Source organism: Ovis canadensis, chromosome 2, assembly GCF_042477335.2.
Source record: "Ovis canadensis isolate MfBH-ARS-UI-01 breed Bighorn chromosome 2, ARS-UI_OviCan_v2, whole genome shotgun sequence".
NCBI classification, from domain to species: Eukaryota; Metazoa; Chordata; class Mammalia; order Artiodactyla; family Bovidae; genus Ovis; species Ovis canadensis.
In genome coordinates this window covers 29,962,831-29,983,920 of record NC_091246.1, presented here as the reverse complement: position 1 = coordinate 29,983,920, position 21,090 = coordinate 29,962,831, and the positions used below count along the sequence as shown (strand labels likewise).

Sequence of the window (21,090 nt, the reverse complement as noted above, 5' to 3'; positions counted from 1 at the left end):
CAGAGCAGTATCATCTGCATATCTGAGGTTGTTGATCTTTCTCCCAGCAATCTTGATTCCCACTTCTGATTCATGCAGCCCAGCATTTCACATGATGTACTCTGCATAGAAGTTAAATGAGCAGGGTGACAATATTCAGCCCTGATGTACCCCTTTCCCAGTTTGGAACCAGTCTGTTGTTCCATGTCCAATTATAACTGTTCCTTCTTAACCTGCACACAGGTTTCTCAGGAGACAGATAAGGTGGTCTGGTATTCCCATCTCTTTAAGAGTGTTCCACAGTTTGTTGTGATCAACACAGTGAAAGGCTTTAGGATAGTCAACGAAGCAAATTTTTTTCTAGAATTCTCTTGCTTTTTCTATGATCCAACAGATGTTGGCAGAGAGAGTAACTATTATATAAAATGACTAGGCCCGAAGGATATTAAAATTTTCTAAGAAATATAATAGTTTTCTATATGCAAAGGACCTATACAGTCCTTTGGCTAAGACCAAGATTCTGAACTAAAAGACCCTCCATTAACTCAGTGCAAAGGAAACCACTTTTTAACACCAAAAATGTCAGTCTTCACATGATAGTTTTGATTCTAGCATCTATGAATTAATAAAATGAAAAGACATTTAAAAGCACTGCTGAAGTCTCAGTAGCTTTCTGCCATGCCATACTTTTAAAATCATACTTATCATCTGTGTACATCTGAAAAATGATGGCACAGATACAAGATACATTTATTCAGACAACAGATACCAGCTGGTGTTTATAGGGCCCCGAGGGATGGAGGTGCTCATGTGGAAACCCCTGGACCAGAACCCCTGCTCAAAGGTTTCTTCCTGTTTCTGAAAAATAACACAAAAAATAACTGATTAACCCAAAGTTGGATGGCACACTCCTGGCAGTCACAAGCAGAACCTAAATGGCCTTGTTTACATCTTCCACGTACAAGCATATATAGAAATCCAACACAAATGTTCGAGTAATAAAAGGCCACTTCCACACTCCTTCCACCAATCACAATGATACCCAAGCATAACACTCTCTTATTCCAGATTTCAAACAACATCAAGTACTCTCATCTTGCCCAACTCTAGTAAGAACTCGCTCTTACCCCAGACCTCAGTGGTGTGCCAAGGAAGCCAAAGTCATGGGATAAATATGGCCCATTTTCCTGGAGCATTGAGTTCACACTGGGATGTGCTTTGTTGGGCAACGATGGGGATATCCAAACTCTTTGAAGGTTCTATCACTCCAGTGCCCAAGCAATCAGCAGAATCGTTTTGTCTTGGACCCTACATCTTGGCAGTATCGGTGAAGTTTCCAAGAATAGAACATTTTTTATACTGTCAGCAGGGAAAACAGATACTCTTGTATTTCTATTAAGGAACATATTACTGCTTCAGTGAGATTAAAGAGGCTGCTGTGTGCCTGCTCAGGTGCTTCAGTCGTTGCCGACTCTTTGCAAGCCTATGGACTGTAGCCCACCAGGCTCCTCTGTCCATGGGATTCTCCAGGCAAGAATACTGGAGTGGGTTGCCATGCCCGCCTCCAGGGGATCTTCCCAACCCAGGGATCAAACCTGCATCTCCTGAGTTGCAGGCGGACACAGGGACATTTAGGCCTTTACTGACTCAGCCAGCAGGGAAGCCCATCAAAGACGCTGCTACTGGGGCAGAAACAGAGTGAAATAATTGCCTCCAGGGCCTGGGGGCTGGTGCCAGCTGCTGGTGGGAATGAACCGAAACCTGTCACTTCTGGGCAAGATTAAAAAGACCAGCAGAACTAGCTTTTTAAAATCTAGTTTGTCTACTTAAATTTCAGTCTTATTTTACTTTTGCCTGTATTAAATTATCATGGCTCCCAGAATCCGGTTTACCTGCCTGATGCAATTTCACTTCATCATAAGTTTTATTTACAAATTCTTGATTACAAATAGCATTCCTTAGTTTAATCCTTAACCATAGCTCAAAAGAAAAATCTGGCCTTTTCACCACTCGGTCGGCTTCTTAATGTACATTTTCAAGGTTTTTAAATTACATTTTCAACTCTGGATAGAGGTTGGGTGGTCAGAAAAAGCAAGTTGGAAACGCAAACTTGAAAGCAGTGAAAATAAAAAAGAAACTGACAGAGAGTTCTCTGGAGTCAAGGGTTGGAACATGCACACATTAATCCTGTGGCTCCTTGAGCTTGAACCAAAGCGAAGGGACAGTCTGAGCCCAGTCCCAGCTGCTCTAAAAACCAAGGATGTGCTCAGAAGCTTACAAAGGCTTGTATTACTGCCAAGAAGAAAATGATCTGATCACAGTGTCTTCCGAGTGAGAAACTGTAAGAAAGCAGCATTCTGAAAAATGCACCATGAAAAAATAGAAGATTTCTTCTAAAGCAGTTTCAGACTTAAAACTGACTGAAGATGAAGTACACATAATAGAAGAGATAATAAAAAGGTAGAGGAACCAGAGATCAAATTGCCAAGATCCACTGGATCATCGGAAAACCAAGAGAGTTTCAGAAAAACATCTATTTCTGCTTTATTGACTATGCCAAAGCAATTGACTGTATGGATCACAATAAACTGGAAAATTCTGAAACAGATGGGAATACCAGACCACCTGACCTGCCTCTTGAGAAACCTATATGCAGGTCAGGAAGCAACAGTTAGAACTGGACATGGAACAACAGACTGGGTCCAAATAGGTAAAGGAGTATGTCAAGGTAGTATATTGTCACCCTGCTTGTTTAATTTATATGCAGAGTACATCATGAGAAACGCTGGGCTGGAAGAAGCACATGCTGGAATCAAGATTACTGGGAGAAATATCAATAACCTCAGATATGCAGATGACACCACCCTTATGGCAGAAAGTGAGGAGGAACTAAAAAGCCTCTTGATGAAAGTGAAAGAGGAGAGTGAAAAAGTTGGCTTAAAGCTCAACATTCAGAAAACGAAGATCATGGAATCCAGTCCCATCACTTCATGGCAAATAGATGGGGAAACAGTGGAAACAGTGTCAGACTTTATATTTTGGGGCTCCAATATCACTGCAGATGGTGACCGCAGCCATGAAATTAAAAGACACTTACTCCTTGGAAGGAAAGTTATGACCAACCTAGACAGCATATTCAAAAGCAGAGACATTACTTTGCCAACAAAGGTCCATCTAGTCAAGGCTATGGTTTTTCCAGTGGTCATGTATGGATGTGAGAGTTGGACTATAAAGGAAGCTGAGCACTGAAGAACTGATGCTTTTGAACTGTAATGTTGGAGCAGACTCTTGAGAGTCCCTTGGACTGCAAGGAGATCCAACCAGTCCATCCTAAAAGAAATCAGTCCTGGGTGTTCATTGGAAGGAATGATGCTGAAGCTGAAGCTCCAGTACTTTGGCCACCTGATGCAAAGAGCTGACTCATTAGAAAAGACCCTGATGCTGGGAAAGATTGAGGGCAGGAGGAGAAGGGGACGACAGAGGATGAGATGGTTGGATGGCATCACCGACTCGACGGACATGGGTTTGGGTGGACTCCGGGAGTTTATGATGGACAGGGAGGCCTGGTGTGCTGCGATTCATGGGGTTGCAAAGAGCTGGACACGACTGAGCGACTGGACTGAACTGAATCATAAGTGATTTGATTTAGGTCATACCTGAATTGCCTAGTGGTTTGATTAGATCTGATAGAGTACCTGAAGAACTATGGATCGAGGTTCATAATACTGTACAGGAGGCGGTGACCAAAACCATCCCCAAGAAAAAGAAATGCAATAAAGCAAAATGGTTGTCTGAAGAGATCTTACAAATACTGGGCAAAAGAAAAGTGAAAGAGAAAGGAGAAACGGAGAGATATACCCAACTGAATACAGAATTCCAAAGAATAGCAAGCAGAGATAAGAAAGCCTTCATAAGTGAACAATGCAAAGAAACAGAGGAAAAAATAGAATGGAAAAGACTAGAGATCTTCTCAAGAAATTAGGGGATAGATGCAAAGATGGGCAAAATACAGGACAGAACTGGTATGGACCTAACAGAAGCAGAAGAGATTAAGAAGAGGTGGCAAGAATAAACAGAAGAACTATACAAAACGGTCCTAATGACCTGGATAACCATGATGGTGTGGTCACTCACCTAGAGCCAACATCCTGGAGTGTGAAGTCAAGTGGGCCTTAGGAAGCATTACTACGAACAAAGCCAATGAAGGTGATGGAATTCCAGCTGAGTTATTTACAATTCTAAGAGATGATGCTGTTAAAATGCTGCACCCAATATGCCAGTAAATTTGGAAAACTCGGTAGTAGTCATACGGCTGGGAAACATCAGTTTTCACTCCAATCCCAAAGAAAGGTACTGCCAAAGAATGTTCAAACTACCACACAATTGCACTAATCTCACATGCTAGCAAGGTAATGCTAAAAATCCTTCAAGGTAGGCTTCAACAGAATGTGAACCAAGAAATTCCAAATGCTCAAGCTGGATTTAGAAAAGGCAGAGGAACCAGAGATCAAATTGCCAACATCTGTTGGATCATAGAAAAAGGAAGAGAATTCCAGAAAAACATCTACTTCTGCTTTGTTTTCTATGTTAAAGCCTTTGATTGTGTGGATTACAACAAACCATGGAAAATTCTTAAAGAGGTGGGAATACCAGATCACCTTACCTGTCTCCTGAGAAACCTGTATGCAGATCAAGAAGCAACAGTTAGAACCAGACATGGAACAACAGACTGGTTCCAAATTGGGAAAGGAGTACATCAAAGCTGTATATTGTAACCCTGTTTATTTAACTTATATGAAGTGCCAGGATGGATGAGGCACAAGCTAGAATCATAATTGCTGGGAGAAATATCAGTAACCTCAGGTATGCAGATGACACCACCCTTATGGCAGAAAGCTAAGAGGAACTAAAGAGCCTGCAGATGAAAGTGAAAGAGAAGGATGGAAAAGCTGGCTTAAAACTCAAGATTCAAAAAAACTAAGATCATGGCATCCGGTCCCATCACTTCATGGCAAATAGATGGGGAAACAATGGAAACAGTGACAGACTTTATTTTCTTGGGTTACAAAATCACTGCAGGTGACTACAGCCATGAAATTAAAAGATGCTTGCTCATTGGAAGAAAAGCTATGACAAACTTAGACAGCATATTAAAAGGCAGAGACATTACTTTGCCAACAAAGATCCATATAGTCAAAGCCATGGTTTTTCAAGTAGTCATGTATGGATATGAGAGTTGGACCATAAAGAAGGCTGATCACCAAAGAATTGATGCTTTTGAACTGTGATGTTGGAGAAGACTCTTGAGAGTCCCTTGGACTGCAAGGAGATCTAACCCGTCAATCCTAAAGGAAATCGTATATTCATTGGAAGGACTGATACTAAAGCTGAAGCTCCAAATCTTTGGTCACCTGATGTGAAGAGTTAACTCATTAGAAAAGTTGGGATGCTGGGAAATCTTGAAGGCAGGAGGAGAAAGGGAATGACAGAGGCCAAGATGGTTCCATAGCATCACCGACTCAACAGATATGGGTTTGAGCAAGGTCCACAAGTTGGTGAGGGACAGGGAAGCCTGGCATGCTGCAGTCCATGGGGTCACAAAGAATTGGACACGACTGAGTGACTGAACAACAACAACAAAATGCAGAGTACATAATGCTGGATGAATCACAAGCTGGAATCAGGATGCCAGGAGAAATATCAATAACCTTAGATATGCAGATGATACCACTCTAATGGCAGAAAGCAAAGAGGAACTAAAGAGCCTCTTGATAAACGTGAAAGAGGAGAGTGAAAAGCTGGCTTAAAACTCCACATTCAAAAAATGAAGATCATGGCCTCCGTTCCCATCACTTCATGGAAAATAGATGGGGAAAAAAAGGAAACATGACAGGTTTTTTTTCTGGGGCTTCAAAATCACTACAGACTGTGACTGCAGCCCCAGAATTAAAAGACGCTTGCTCCTTGGAAGAAAAGCTATGATAAACCCAGACAGCATATTAAAAAAACAGAGACATTACTTTGCTGACAAAGGTCCATATAGTCAAAACATAGTTGTTTTCAGTAGTCATATACAGATGTGAGAGTTGGACCATAAAGAAAGCTGAGCATCAGAAAACTGATGCTTTCAAACTGTGGTGCTGGAGAAGACTCTTGAGAGTTCCCTGGACTACAAGGAGATCAAACCAATCAAATCCTAAAGGAAATCAGTCTTGAATATTCACTGGAAGGACTAATGCTGAAGCTGAAGCTCCAGTACTTTGGCCAACTGATGTGAAGAGCTGACTCACTGGAAAAGAACTTGGGGCTAGGAAAGACTGAGGGCAGGAGAAGAAGGAGCCAACAGAGGATGAGATGGTTGGATGGCAGCACCAACTCAATGGACATGAATTTGAACAATCCACAATTCACAGAACTTTACAAATCAGCTATGTAGCCTCATTGTTCCTGTTTTAAAGATAAGGAAATTGAGGCTCAAAGAGAGTAAATAACTAGTCCACAGACTCAGAACTAAAAAGCATCAAAGGCAGGATTCAAATCCAGGCCATCTGATTTCAGAGGAGAGGCACCAAACTGTTAGATTGATGCCATGAATTAATGTCCTCAAAAGACCCCCTTTAAAAACTGTTGCTTAGTCACCAAATGGTGTCTGACTCTTTTGCAACTCCATGGACTGTAGCCTGCCAGGCTCCTCTGTCCATTGGATTTCCCAGGCAAGAATACTGCAGTGGGTCACCATTTCCTTCTCCAAAAAACTGGGACTTACTAATTTTCATCTTTAAAGTTGTAGAATCTGAAATATTGTTTTTATCACTTACTGATTTATTTTTAATTACTATGCCTTTATTAGATTTTACTTGCAAAATGACTACTCATAAAATAACAATTAAGAACATTTATCAAGAGCATCTTTATTTTCTAGGAAGCACATTATTAACTGGAAAAAAAATGTGTAGAGTTGTAGACAGATGGGGTCAAGATTCTGACAAAGAAGCCCCAGAAGCTGCCAACTCACATCTAGGCACTGCTTACCCCACCACTCACTGCAGACAGCTGACATCAAAGGGTTTGTTTCTTGATTTTCTGAATGTAATGGCTACAAGAGCAAGTGAAAAAAAAAAAAAAGTAAAGTGCAAGTGAAAAAAAAAAAGCAGTATCTCATCAAGTTTCTAATGACATAAGATAAAACTAAAACTTGACTGTGCAGTTTACATATAGGTGAACATAGGCTTAGGCAAGGAAAGGTACTAGTCTGAGTCTGTGTGATATGAGTTGAATTTTTTATTATCGGAATGGGGGGAAGGTAATTGACAAAGAGTAACTCACAAACACAGGTTAGTAGAATTTTTTCAAAATTCTTTGTTCTCAGTCAGCAGCTGGGATATAAATATCTTACTATGGTTAGGCCTTCAACAATGGCAGCCTAAGCTCTGGGAGCACTTAGTACTCAGCATTGCCAAACAACCAATGCCTGGAAAGAACACATGATTTGAGAGATTGCTGGTTTGAAAGAGGCACAAGAGGCTGCCCAAAATCCCTCCTTTGAAAACAGGAGAAACTGGATACAGGATCAGAGTTCGTCAGGGCAGAGGCCATTGCGAAACAACACTCTCTGGGCCTGAGCCCTGGGCCAAACCTCAAATGAGAAGAGACACTAGCCCACTGAGCCCAGACCCTCAAAAAGGCCAGAGTGGTCCAAGTCAGGAGCACACCGGGCTACCAACAAGACTAAAAACAATTTGTCCATTCACGAAAGTTTCTCAAATTCCTAATTTTGGTCCATAAAATTATGATTGATTAAAATTAATCCTAACAATTAAGATTGAATCATATGCTTACAAATCACAGGTCACCAAATACACAAGAAAACAAACCATAATGACACTCATAAACACATATTGAGTGAACAACCTATATATTTAGATTCTCAAGAACTGCAGGTATTAGAATCATCAGATACAGAATAGCTATGTGTATAATATTTAAAGAAATAAAAGATACAGTCACAAAGATAACCAACAAAAGAATGTCATGAATGAACAGATTAAGTTTAAAAAAAACTGTGGAACTTTTACAAATAAAATTCTTAAAATCAAAAACTCCAGTGGGGAGGAGTGAGAAAGGAATAAGGGATTAAGATGTACAAGCTGCTATATATAAAATAATCTATAGGGATATATAGTACAACACAGGGAATATATCCAATACTTCCTAATAACTATAAATGGAGAACTATAACCTCTAAAAACTGTGAATCACTATGCTGTATGCCTGAAACATATAAAATTGCTGTTGTTTAGTCACTAAGTCATGTCTGACTCTGCAACCTCATGGACTACATAGCCCACCACGCTCCTCTATCCATGGGATTCTCTTGGCAAGAATACTGGAGTGGGTTGTCATTATATATTATTGTATATCAACTATACCTCAATAAACTATAAATTTTTTAAAAACTCCAAGAAATAGGTTAAACATTAAATCAGACACAGCTAAAGAAAGAATTACTGAGCTGGAGAATATACATAAACACTTTTACTGTACGAGACTACATTGCTGCAAGTAAGATCAGGTTTTCATGTCAATGTATGGCAAAACCAATACAGTATTGTAAGGTAAAATAAAGTAAAAATAAAAATTAAAAAAAAAATATTGAAGACTGTTGATCAAAGACATCATGAGTTGTCTCAGTCCATCTACACAACAATGAAAATTGTAGTACTAGTAATCAAAAAAATAATAAGGGGAAATTCATCTTTCTTCATAGGAAAAATCTTTTGACAAGTAATTCCAAGACAGTCATTCAAAGACCCTTTCTCATGGAGTAACACACAGGTGCTTGTGTGTACATGGAGCCCAGCCCAGGAAGGATATTTCAAAGACTTCAAGCAGTGGAGAGGAGGTCTCTTCAAAACTTCTAAAGAGGAAAACTTCAGTGAGTGCCACAAGGCAGGGAAGAACAGAGGGTAGCTTATGTTCCCCTGTGCATCCTTTTGCAGCTTTTGAATTATTTACCTGTTGTATGTATTATCTTATTAATATTAACATATTAATCTATATTAATTAATATATTAATCTATTATTTAATAATTAATATTTCTAATTAATATCTTATTAATATTGTATGTATTAACTTATATGCAGAGTACATCATGAGAAATTCTGGGCTGGAAGAAGCACAAGCTGGAATCAAGATTGCCAGGAGAAATATCAATAACTACAGATATGCAGATGACACCACCCTTATGGCAGAAAGTAAAGAGGAACTAAAAAGCCTCTTGATGAGAGTGAAAGAGGAGAGTGAAAAAGTTGGCTTAAAGCTCAACATTCAGAAAACTAAGATCATGGCATCTGGTCCCATCACTTCATGGGAAATAGATGGGGAAACAGTGGAAACAGTGTCAGACTATTTTGGGGGGCTCCAAAATCACTGCAGATGGTGACTGCAGCCATGAAATTCAAAGACACTTACTCCTTGGAAGAAAAGTTATGACCAACCTAGATAGCATATTGAAAAGCAGAGACATTACTTTGCCAACAAAGGTCCATCTAGTCAAGGCTATGGTTTTTCCAGTGGTCATGTATGGATGTGAGAGTTGGACTGTGAAGAAAGCTGAGCGCCGAAGAATTAATGCTTTTGAACTGTGGGAGAAGTGTTGGAGAAGACTCTTGAGAGTCGGACTGCAAAGAGATCCAACCAGTCCATTCTGAAGGAGATCAGCCCTGGGATTTCTTTGGAGGGAATGATGCTGAAGCTGAAACTCCAGTACTTTGGCCACCTCATGCGATGAGTTGACTCATTGGAAAAGACTTTGATGCTGGGAGGGATTGGGGGCAGGAGGAGAAGGGGACAACAGAGGATGAGATGGTTGGATGGCATCACTGACTCGGTGGACGTGAGTCTGAGTGACCTCCAGGAGTTGGTGATGGACAGGGAGGCCTGGCGTGCTGTGATTAATGGGGTCGCAAAGAGTCAGACACGACTGAGCGACTGAACTGAACTGAACTGTATGTATTATCTATTTATGAAAGGGAATTTTCAAGTTTGGGGAACATATGAAAAGACACAAGCTGCAAGGCCCCTCAACAGAATGATACACCTGAGGAAAATTATAAGAACAAAAGCCTAAATTATTGGACAATGACCTGGGCAAATCTCCTCAGAAAACACCCTGAATATAACAGGTACAGCACTACAGAAAATGGTTATTTCCACATATTTATGTGAGGTGAGAATCTTGGGAAACTTGGGACACTGGGACGAAGACAAAAAAACACATTTGAATGTGATAGGGCAGCTGACTTTATTTCAAACTAACTTGCAGAAATCAATAGGCAACATCATATTTTGGAGGTCATTGGTCCCGATCCACTCCTCTGCTACAGAGCTTTGTGAAATTGCTCAGTCATGTTCAACGCTTTGTGACCCGATGGACTGTAGCCTGCCAGGCTCCTCAATCCATGGGATTTTCCAGGCAAGAGTACTGGGGTGGGTTGCCATTTCCTTCTCCAAGGCTGCTACAGGGCTACGTCTCAGAAAAAGCTGGAGAAGCACAGACTAAGGGATTTTGACAAAGCAGAGAGAATGTATATTTTGATTTGATTTATCAAGAGATACAAGAGACCAAAGCTTCTTATCTGTGGATTCTTACCCCAAAAAACAGGAAAGAAGAAACTGTATGATAAACAGAACATTCTTCCATTGATTGAACTCAGTAGCCTATTGTTTAAAAAAGCAAAGAAAACTAATGGTTAGAATAATAATACTGGTTTTATCAATCTGCACATTCTAGTACAAATTCCACTTTCACAAACAGAAAAATACAGTTTCAAAACTCCTGGGTAATATCAGCTGTGAGACATGGGGCAAATTACTTTTCTTCTCTGAACCTGAGGCTCATTTCACAAAATGGGAATTATTATTTTAAAAACTGCCTCAAAGGTCAATGTGAGGATTTAATGAAACTGTTTAGAACCTGGCTGGTGGCAAGAACAAAATGACAGTTATCATTGCTGTGGCTGTTTTAAAATTTTTACTAATTTCTAGTCATAAAATCAAGGTTGTGTTCACTTTTTAATAATCTTAAAAGAAAGTTTATTATAAAATTAATAATATTGGCAAGACTAAGAAAACTTTTAAGTTCACAAACTATTTTCAAGAATTTGCACAAAAGGAAAAGAGAGGAAGGGGAATTCCCTGATGGTCCAGCAGCCAGGACTCAGCATTTTCATTGCTGGGGCCCAAGTTCCAACCCTGGTCAGGGAACTAAGAGCAGCAAAAAAAAAAAAAAAGAATTTATAGATCCTTAAAAGTATCATGAACAAATAAACGATTGTTTCCTATTTACAAACCAATCAAGTAACTGGGATAAAGGAGCTGGTAGAGAAGTTTAATGCTCAGCTTCTTCTCTTAGTTCCTAGGTGAGAAAATAAAATTAACCCTTTGGAAAAGATAGATAACAATAAAAAGGAGTATTTTATTCATGATTTTTCTCTTGCCTGAATCCAAAAATGATTTTACAGTGACTCAAGACTATATGTAAGAATGTGCTGAAGAACATGATTAAATATGACTTCTCTTTAGCAATACTTTGTTAGCCAAGTTTTAGTAACTTTATAGATTTAACACTAAATCCTCCTTAAGTTTATAATTCAAATTTTTAAACCAATTAAAGTGGAGTTCTCTTCTCTGACTAGGACAACTTTGTCACACTTTACTGTCACTGTTTCCTCAGTAATACTTTGCCCACCTTTCTTATGAAAAAAAAAAACAAAACCACACATTAAATGTTGATAACCACCAAACCTGGTTGAGTACATGGGATCTGCATACTATTCTCTTTCCTTCTGAATAGGTTTGAAAGTTTTCATAATAAAACTTTTCTTTTTAACACTTACTTTTGAAATAAAAAATATAGTAAATATAAATCTGTCTTGCTGGCAAGCCCCAAGCCAATCAAAGGGTCAGAAAACATCAGGACATTTTATGCCAAGATTGTTAAAAGATCAAAATAAAACAGAAACTTACAGAAAACACTCTGTGTCTAAAAAGTTAAATAAAATTGGGAATAAGAGAAAGCCACATGCCCCAAACTTCAAACCAAAGATAGGAAACACTTATCTACTCAGAGAACTGGGAGTATTTATGAAAACAGTAAATAAAAACTGTGTGTTCTTGATACCACATAAGCCATTGAGTACTATGTGGTAATTTGCATAAAAAATATTTGGATTCATTGCCAACTTCAGTAGATTTTAGTTTTATTCTGTTCCTTTAATAATGATGAAGCTGTGCTGGTGGCATTTTTAAAAATCACATAGCATGATACTTATTTGAAAACAGAAAATAATTTAAAATGAGTAACAACAAAGTACTTCCTGCTTTAAACTTACTATTTCTGTGAAAGTATGTTGGAATGTGAATCTTTTTCATTTTTCATTTTTTTTTAAATCAGAAAAAGTCCTATTATTTATTTCTACCCATCAACTGCAATACATTAAATGTACTTTGAACTTATTGCAGTGATTTGATTAACTAAAGAAAGTTTACACATTATTTGCCAAGAACCTAATTTGTTAACAAGAGGAGCTGGCATTACTGACTTCGTTAATCACAAACAGAATCAAGGTGCTATTACCAGATCTGCTGACTGTGGAAGTCCAAGGTCCAGGAGTACAGTGAGTCACACACATGAGTCTCAACAGAATCTCTGACTCTTCCAGTCAACTGGGAAAAATGACTCATCAAAGTACTCCTTCCATTAACAAGAGAAGTTAACCTTTCACTCAAATTCACCAATCAGCTTTCAATACAATCAAACCAAACTTGGTAATAAAATGCAATTTTATATTGCAGACTAACACACCTAATTACATAGTTCACTACTTTGTTATATTTTGTTCACAGTCTAAAATGGATTCAGCCATGGTTAAAAGTGACCAGCTGGAAGAAATTCATGATGATTCAGTGAACACAGGGCAGAACAATGAAGTGAAAGAAATGAAAATCTTACCATTTTTCCTACAGAGTTTTTTAAAATTACTGATTACAGTACAAAAATACAAAAGTCATTAAGTTAAAAATTTGACTAACTTGTTAGTTATACTGATTACAGTATCTCATCTCTTTTAGCATCTCTTACCATATAACAAGTTAGTCAAATTTTTAACCTAATGACTTTTGTATTTTTGTAGAGGCCTTCTCTTACAGAAAAAAAATATTTTTCTGATAATAATTTTTCTTATAGATGTTTAAATAAATCTATATATTTAGCTCTGATCCATCTGGAATTTCAGAGAATAGTTATCATTGCTTGGGCTCTAAGGTAACTATCGGAACTTCTGTTTGAAATCTTAAGAGACTGATCAAATGGAAGAGGCTAGATAGGGTAAATACTGAGATACTCCAGCATGGAAAGTCAGAATAGGAATACAATATTCTCCTAGAACACTAGAATTGAGTAAGCTGAAGAAAATCTAAGGTCTCTTATACTTTCTAAGCTATAGTGATAGGTCATGCTTTTTCATACATGAAGGAAAGAAACAAACACTTTCAATATACAAATTTAAAAACTGAGATTACAGCAGAGGGTGTGTTTCTAGAGCAAGACAGCATCTTGGATCTCTCACCTACTTTCCTTGGAAAGTTATCTAAATATTGTGCCCTAGATTCCTTGCATATAAAATGGGGATAATTAATAATACCTTCTCCTCAGGCTATTGTGAGAATGTAATGAGACAGTTCATGTACACTGTTTCAAACAATGTCTGATAGAATGATTCCTTGATAATTCTTAGCTATTTTTATTATTAGATGAGAAACTATAATAATTCTGCATAATAATAATAATTACAGCAGGTGGCAACTTCTGAAAGCACCAGGCTATAAGTTTGTAAGTCAATAACTTGAAGGTAGAAATACATATTCCTATTGAAATACTGTTATAAATTATTAACATAATACACGTAGTCTATTTTCAAAAGGTGCCTAAAATTCAGTTTCTGGTCACTATGCCATTCATAACATTGTTTCTATGGTGAAATAAGCTTTTAGTTTCAATCAAGTGTTCTAAGAGTTTCTAGATTTATACTTTAGAAATAAATATATATCTGAAAAGCTATAAAGCACCAGAATCTCAGAAGAGATGAATTCCAGAGACTCAAAAGAAAAACTCATTTTTATAATAATGAGAAGACTACTTCACTGCTCATAATTTCATCTTGTTTATGTAAAGCTGCTGGCACTAAATTGGTTTAACTAATGGTAACTGAAAAATAAGTACTGTGTTTTTAGATATTCTGCCCTTGTTCATTATTAATAAAGACATTTGCTTTAACTTCCAATATTCTGAATTAACAGTGAGGCCCAGGTTCACAAACTGAGACTCCTATATTAAAACTGGTGTTTCTTGGTAGTCTTCAATATAAACACATGGAAATGGATGTTTACCCCTGGGGACATTGCTACTAAGCCAGTCCACTATTCCCTTGTTCTGAGAAAGGAATCAGGAAAGGGAGAAAGTATAGTTCTGAGAAGCAACAAGAAGCCCTAATATTCACCCCAGGAGTCCCCAGGAGTCTGCAGCCTTCTGAAGTCATTCAAACCCCCAGCAGGCAACAAGGGGCACTGATGCTCAATCAGTGTGCACCACACAACCATGCTGTTAAATGCAGAAATGCTGTCATATGGTAGGTAAACGTCTGCTGTGGTGGCAGGGGTAGGGGGGCTGTAAACACCACCCCAGCCTAGCAACAACTGGATTAATGAGGGTTAATGCCTGGCTACTGGTGCAAGGGGTGGGGTGGGCATCTGTGGAAGAGGCCAGAGGCCACACTGGACAAGAGTTTTGCCTAGCACATCTCGTTTCTCACACGAACTTCAAGTGGTGTGTCTGGCAACTTTCTGAGCCAGCACATTTCAAGGTGGCCATTGTGGATGTTATGGGGTGAACATCCACCCTCCCTAAGAGATACCCCCACGCCCCAGCTGAACCTCATATCCTTCTGCTAATTTACCTGTCTCTGACAGGTATGCAGCAGATAAGTGAACAGGGCAAATACCAAAAGAACAAGACCTCAAAATTCCAGATCCTGGAATATTTAGAGGCAGATGCCATGACATCTGGGATTAGCTTTAAAATCCATCATCAAATCATTCTTTACTTTGTGTGTATGTTTCCAAATGTCCATAATAAAGGTAATAAATAAGTAAATCCATTTTTTAAACTATCAAAATCCCTTTCAATGTTTATTAACTTTCCCAGGGTCCTCACACCAACAAAGGGGAAAGGGAGACTCAAACCCCAGATTTTAGTTATTGTTGTCTTGCTAAATGCTTCAAGGCCAGAGTTTTTTTGACTACTTCCTGCTACTTCCCAGGGATTTAAAGACAAATGCAAAGAAAGGAAAGTGCCAAAGGTATTACTGAGGATATCAAACATCTTGCTTTTGGAAATCCTAGTTACCTTTAAACACTTTTTTCCTTTATACACTTTTTATTTTAATGAGTACTGCAGGTTAAATATTAAAATTGTGAAGACTGCTAAGTAAGAATGAATGACTGTCATCAGCTTACCTGTCGAAGGTCTCCAGTGGAGACACTAATGATAAGAGTTGGGATAATCATGAAGCAGGCATTGTAGTAAAGCACTCCATATTTCCCTAACTCCTGCAAAAGCCAAGAAAACTCCACTCAATTTTAGAAATATAAAGCGTCAGATTTCCTGGAGCCATTTATTCGCCTGGAGCTATTTATACAACCATGTACTTATGCAGAGTTAGAATACACATTCTGACCAGTTCTGTATTTGAATATTTTCAGCAAACTTCTGGCATAAAATAAAATGCTTCAAGTATACTGCGATTTTTAAAAAAAATTTGTTTTACCCAAAAAATGAGATATAAAATGGATGGAGCTGGATAGACTCCGAGGTTCCACCAATCTTTAACTTGCTAATTGTTCCCTTTTTTTTTTTTAAAGCATGCTATTCAGAACAGGAAGTCTGAAACAAAGTCAATAGCATTAAAAATGCTAATATAAACAAAACTTCTTAAAAACATCTGTTCCTTCTATTAAGGAACAGCAGGGTTAAAACACCAGGTATCTTGTTTCCAATCTTGCATAAATTTAATTTTCATTAAAGAGACTACATCCACCACTTTCCATACAGGGTGACATATTGTGATTCTCAAAAGGCAACAAACCCAGTTACATAAAACTGCCATTAAAAAATAAATGAAAAATACAGTGCAGATAAAAAACAGCTCATAGGAATAAGCCTGTCCATCAAAGCAAACATCCTCGGTCAACACAAAGAACTGGGAACAAAGGAACATTTGCCTGGCCCATCCTCCAGAGCTTCCTGCACAGCTGGGGTAGGGGTAAGGGCTTGGAGCTCCAACCCAGGGGCAGCCACATGGGATGAAAGCCCATCTGCCCACCCGCCCCTCATGAAAGGGCCTTACCATTTATCCATTCCAGTGATCTAACTCCACAGAGGAGGAAACTGAGGTTTGGAGACGTGAAGTCACATTAACCTGTCAGCCTGGTGGCTCAGATGATAAAGAATGCAGGAGACATGGGTTTGACCCCTGGGTCAGGAAGATCCCCTGGAGAAGGGAATGGCAGCCCACTCTAGTATTCTTGCCTGGAGAATTCCATGAGCAGAAGAGCCCGGTGGACTAGAGTCCATAGGGTCATAAAGAGTCGGACACTGCTGAGTGACCTTCACTTTCACTTTCTTCAGCAATACTTGTATCTGTAACCCACATCTCCAGACTCTCAAATTAGAGTTGCTTTCAGAATACTCCTGACTTTACTTGATCACTGATGGTGATGGTAAAAAAACTTTTAGTTTTACCTTGCCTTTCAAAATGATCCCCTTTCTATGTAGCATTCTTTCTTTGCACCCAAAATAGTGCCTGTTTTTCCATTCCTACCTAATTTTCACCCCAAATTTTGCATGACAAGGAATAACAAGATCTATGCACAGTATAATTTAAAAGAAATTAGTAATCTATAGATCATAACATGTAAATTAAATTACATGCCCACTTTACAAGTTTATTTTTTCATGTTATTTCAGGGGTCAGATGACAAAGCCTAAAAGCCAAAGAAGTGAAAGTCTGGTACCTTTGGGTCCATTTTCTGTTTGGTGTAAACGCCATTCGCTGCCGTGAAGATATCATTCAGGAATACAAAAATATAGCCTTCCAAGTTAAAAGCAAGGTCAGAACTGGGAGGGAGAATACAAAGGAATATGATTATCAGAAACTCACAGCTTGGCCTCAGAGGCCTTCTGTTTTCTCTTTCCCTGATCAAATCCATTTGCAGTGCTGGTAAAACTGCCTTTTCTCTGGCATACTTTCCCCCTGTGTGGCGGTGAATGGCTGATTCTTCTCCCCTGCCTCCAGACAAGAACAAAATCAGGCCACCAGGAAGCCTCAACTTAATCATAACAGCTTAAAACCAGACGGACATTAACCATCTTCCTTTGACTAGGAAGCCCTTCTTTTGCTAATAAATCAGCATGAGCCTTGTTTTCCTAAGGGGAGTGATTTGTTCAACCCACCTGTGGCTTTTCTTATTGTGGTACACAGAGCCATCCCCAGAGTACAGCCCTCTGGAGATAGCCGGGCAGTGACAGGCCAAAGAAGTCAAAGGAGGAACTGACACTTCCATCTGGTCCCCTAACAGTCACTTTTACCACCAGTATCCTCACTATCCTGTCTATCAAAACGGAAAGGCAGGGTCCATGTCCTCTGCTGCTGCTGCTGCTAAGTCGCTTCAGTCATGTCCGACTCTGTGCGACCCCAGAGACGGCAGCCCACCAGGCTCCCCCGTCCCTGGGATTCTCCAGGCAAGAACACTGGAGTGGGTTGCCATTTCCTTCTCCAATGCATGAAAATGAAAAGTGAAAGTGAAGTCGCTCAGTCGTGTCTGACCCTCAGCAACCCCATGGACTGCAGCCCACCAGGCTCCCCCGTCCCTGGGATTCTCCAGGCAAGAGTACTGGAGTGGGGTGCCACTGCCTTCTCAGAAGTCCTCTGCAACTCCTCTAAGGCCTCTTTCTCCCCATTCTTTGAAGCCTTCTCTTCCATTTCCATTTTAAATAAACAACACTAGTATAAACATATTTGAGGGGAATATGGCAAAGGGAGGAGAGGAACCAACAGCTAAGCCCAGATATGATTCATCACCTGCACTTGACCTTGCAAACAGTACCACACCCATGTCATAATTCGTAAGTATGAATAATATACTTATGAATTATATATTGTCAAGGAGGTTTCTTCTATCATCTTTGGGTCAGTATCTGGGGGGCCTGCAAATTTAGCTGACAATAGAGTAACAGGAGAAAAAAATACAAATCACATTAAATATTTTACATGCACAGGAGTTCACAGAAAAGAAATGAAACTCAAGGAGGTGGTTAGACAATGGAGCTTATATACCACATAAACATAGCAGAGGGTGGGGGCTCGAAGGAATAAATAAATTGTGGAAAAGGCACTGGGAAATATATAGAGGAAACTTATGGAAGATAAGGGTTATTTTAATAAGGTTTGCTTATGCTGACTCATCTTGATGCTGACTCTCTGTGTCTGGTGATAAGAACTGCTTTCCTATTCTGACTAAGGACCAGGGACACCTTCACAAAGGGAAATTTATGGTCTACTTTTATGCAGAAAAGGGGAAGGCAGAGAACTCTTCCCACACTTGTTGATTCTCAATTGCCTTCAACTCAAAATAACATTTATGTCAAAGTGACACATTTTGGGGTGGCATATCCTTGTCCCCTTCAGTATCAAAATAAGATTATTTCCAACCAAAAAGAGGGAAATATGCAAAAAGTGCATCAAGATTGGAATGCAGATTAAACCAGACTTTGCCGGAAGCTTCCATTGGTATTACTTACCTACAAATATATTTGTGACATTATAATTTTAAATCATTGTAAATCAGAATTCTGTGGTTCAATCACAAAAATAGAATCTCTCAAAGGAGAGTTTTCCAAATCGTGCCTACCCCATTCAGCTCAGTGTAAAGAAGAATCTGCACAGAAGATGGGCTTATTACAGAGAACTGGCATATGTAACAAGATTCTATGGAAGCTCCTGAGAGTCTAAACTGAATTATCTGGAAAATGCAAAACAGTGTAGATAAAATAAGGATTTTGTATAACCAATTAAAAAAAAAAAAAAGAATCTGCCATCCTTAGGATGGCAAAGAGTTGAACGGGCAAAAACCTGAAGATTCCAGAGGAATGGAAAGGAAGTATTTTACTTACTTCCTCAGAGAGCCTTAGGGGAATTCTTGGAGTTTTCACATCTCCTACTTGAGGGGGACCAAGAATTCCCAACATCATCTGTTTAGGCCAGTTGTGAAAGCACAGAAGTTTGAGAAGAATTTACTTGTGTTATAGATGAGGGCAGAGTCATGGTTAACCCTCGGGATTGTCATTTAGGGGTGTTCACAGATATTCTATTTTAACTGTTATTGGCCATGCTTTGGTAACACATGTCACTTCTGGGGAAAACTTTGGAGAGTGAATGTACAATTCCCCACACATCTTCTTCCTTTCTTGATGAGAAAGAAAACCCCCTTTGAGGCAGAGGTTCCATCAGCCTGGGTCCCTGAGTAGCTATTAATGGGCAGAGCACCCCCACAGCATTAACTGATGTTGGTATGTATGTGGAATAGGGGGAAAATATATTTGGTATGTTAAACAACCAAGATGTGGGGTCTATTTGTTACAGCAGCCCAAACTGGCTCATCTATACGTGCATTTGATGAATCAATTTGAGTGACAGCAAAGAAAGGTGAGGTTACAGCTGGTCTGCAGCTAAGACTGCACTCATTACCCATAAGAAGGTTATCCATTCTGTGGGTGCTGAGGAAAGAAAAAGTCGAGAATTACTACTCCAAGCTGGCTCTTGGGTAGAAGTCAGATGTTTCAGGAAACACTATTTACCCTTTCAGCTCTTTAGAGTTATCACATATGTTAAATATGAGCTGAATTCCTACTAACCGCTTCTGGAAATGTGCCTTCACACACACAGTACCTGAACTGCCATTCTTCATCAAAGACTTACATTTTTATAAACTAATTTTTGCAAAAGTCTTCAATGATTCTAAGTCAGTGGTTTTCAAACTGAGCTCCAAGAAACCTAGAAAAGAGAGGAGGCCCAGTGGAGACCTCAGAGCCCTGGAGGAGGAAGGCACTTTCAATAGAACAAATCCCATTTTTAGCTACTTTATGTATCTTATTCTGTTTGAACAAAAGTCTTCATAACCAAAACTTAGGCTCTAAGTGTGGCTGCTTAATGTCTGGACCAGCAATGAAACCAAACAGGCCAGCTCAGACATAGCTAGAATTGGAGAAGAGGAAATTATAGATAAAAATTCAAACAGTAAACCCTGGCCTAGGTAAAGGACTAAACACATTTATAACAATAATTTGTTGTTCAGTTTCTAAGTCATGTCTCACTCTCTGCAACTGCATGGACCGCAGCACACAAGGCTTCCTTGTTCTTCACTGTCTCCCAGCATTTGTTCAAATTCATGTCCATTGAGTTGGTGATGCTATCTAACTATCTCATCCTCTGCCATCCCTTTCTCCTTTTGCCTTCAATTTTTCCTAGCATCAGGGTATTTTCCAGTGAGTCATCTCTTTGCATCATGTGGCCAAAGTATTGGAGCTTCAGCTTCAGCGTTAGTCTTTCCAATGAATATTCAGGGTTGATTTCCTTTAGGATTGACTGGTTTGACGTCCATGCAGTCTAAGGGACTTTTAAGAGTGTTCCCCAGCACCACAGTTCGAAAGCATCAATATTTTGGCGCTCAGCTTTCTTTATGGTCCAACTCTCACACTGGTACATGACTATTGGAAAAATCAGCTTTGACTATATGGACCTTTGTTGGCAAAGTGATGTCTCTGCTTTTTAATACGCTATTAGGTTTGTCATAGCTTTTCTTCCAAGGAGCAAGCATCTTTTAATTTCATCACTGCAGTAACCATCCACAGTGGTTTTGGAGCCCAAGAAAAGAAAATATGTCACTGTTTCCACTTTTTCCCCTATTTGCAATATAGCAATAATAAACATCATTAT

General features: G+C 39.1%; 1 protein-coding gene across 5 annotated transcripts in view; it reads right to left on the bottom strand.

The window, feature by feature from the left end:
- Positions 1 to 21,090, bottom strand: part of SLC35D2 (solute carrier family 35 member D2) — a 58,506-nt gene that overhangs the window by 5,640 nt on the left and 31,776 nt on the right. For 3 of the 5 annotated variants that reach the window (XM_069575737.1, XM_069575736.1, XM_069575739.1), the window contains 3 exons: positions 17,111 to 17,213; positions 15,554 to 15,646; positions 10,632 to 10,699 (listed from right to left, as the gene is read on the bottom strand). In XM_069575737.1, coding sequence (XP_069431838.1) covers positions 10,632 to 10,699; positions 15,554 to 15,646; positions 17,111 to 17,213 — 264 coding nt within the window. The remainder of the gene's footprint in view (positions 1 to 10,631; positions 10,700 to 15,553; positions 15,647 to 17,110; positions 17,214 to 21,090) is intronic. The other 2 variants (XM_069575738.1, XM_069575740.1) reach the window with 1 other exon arrangement.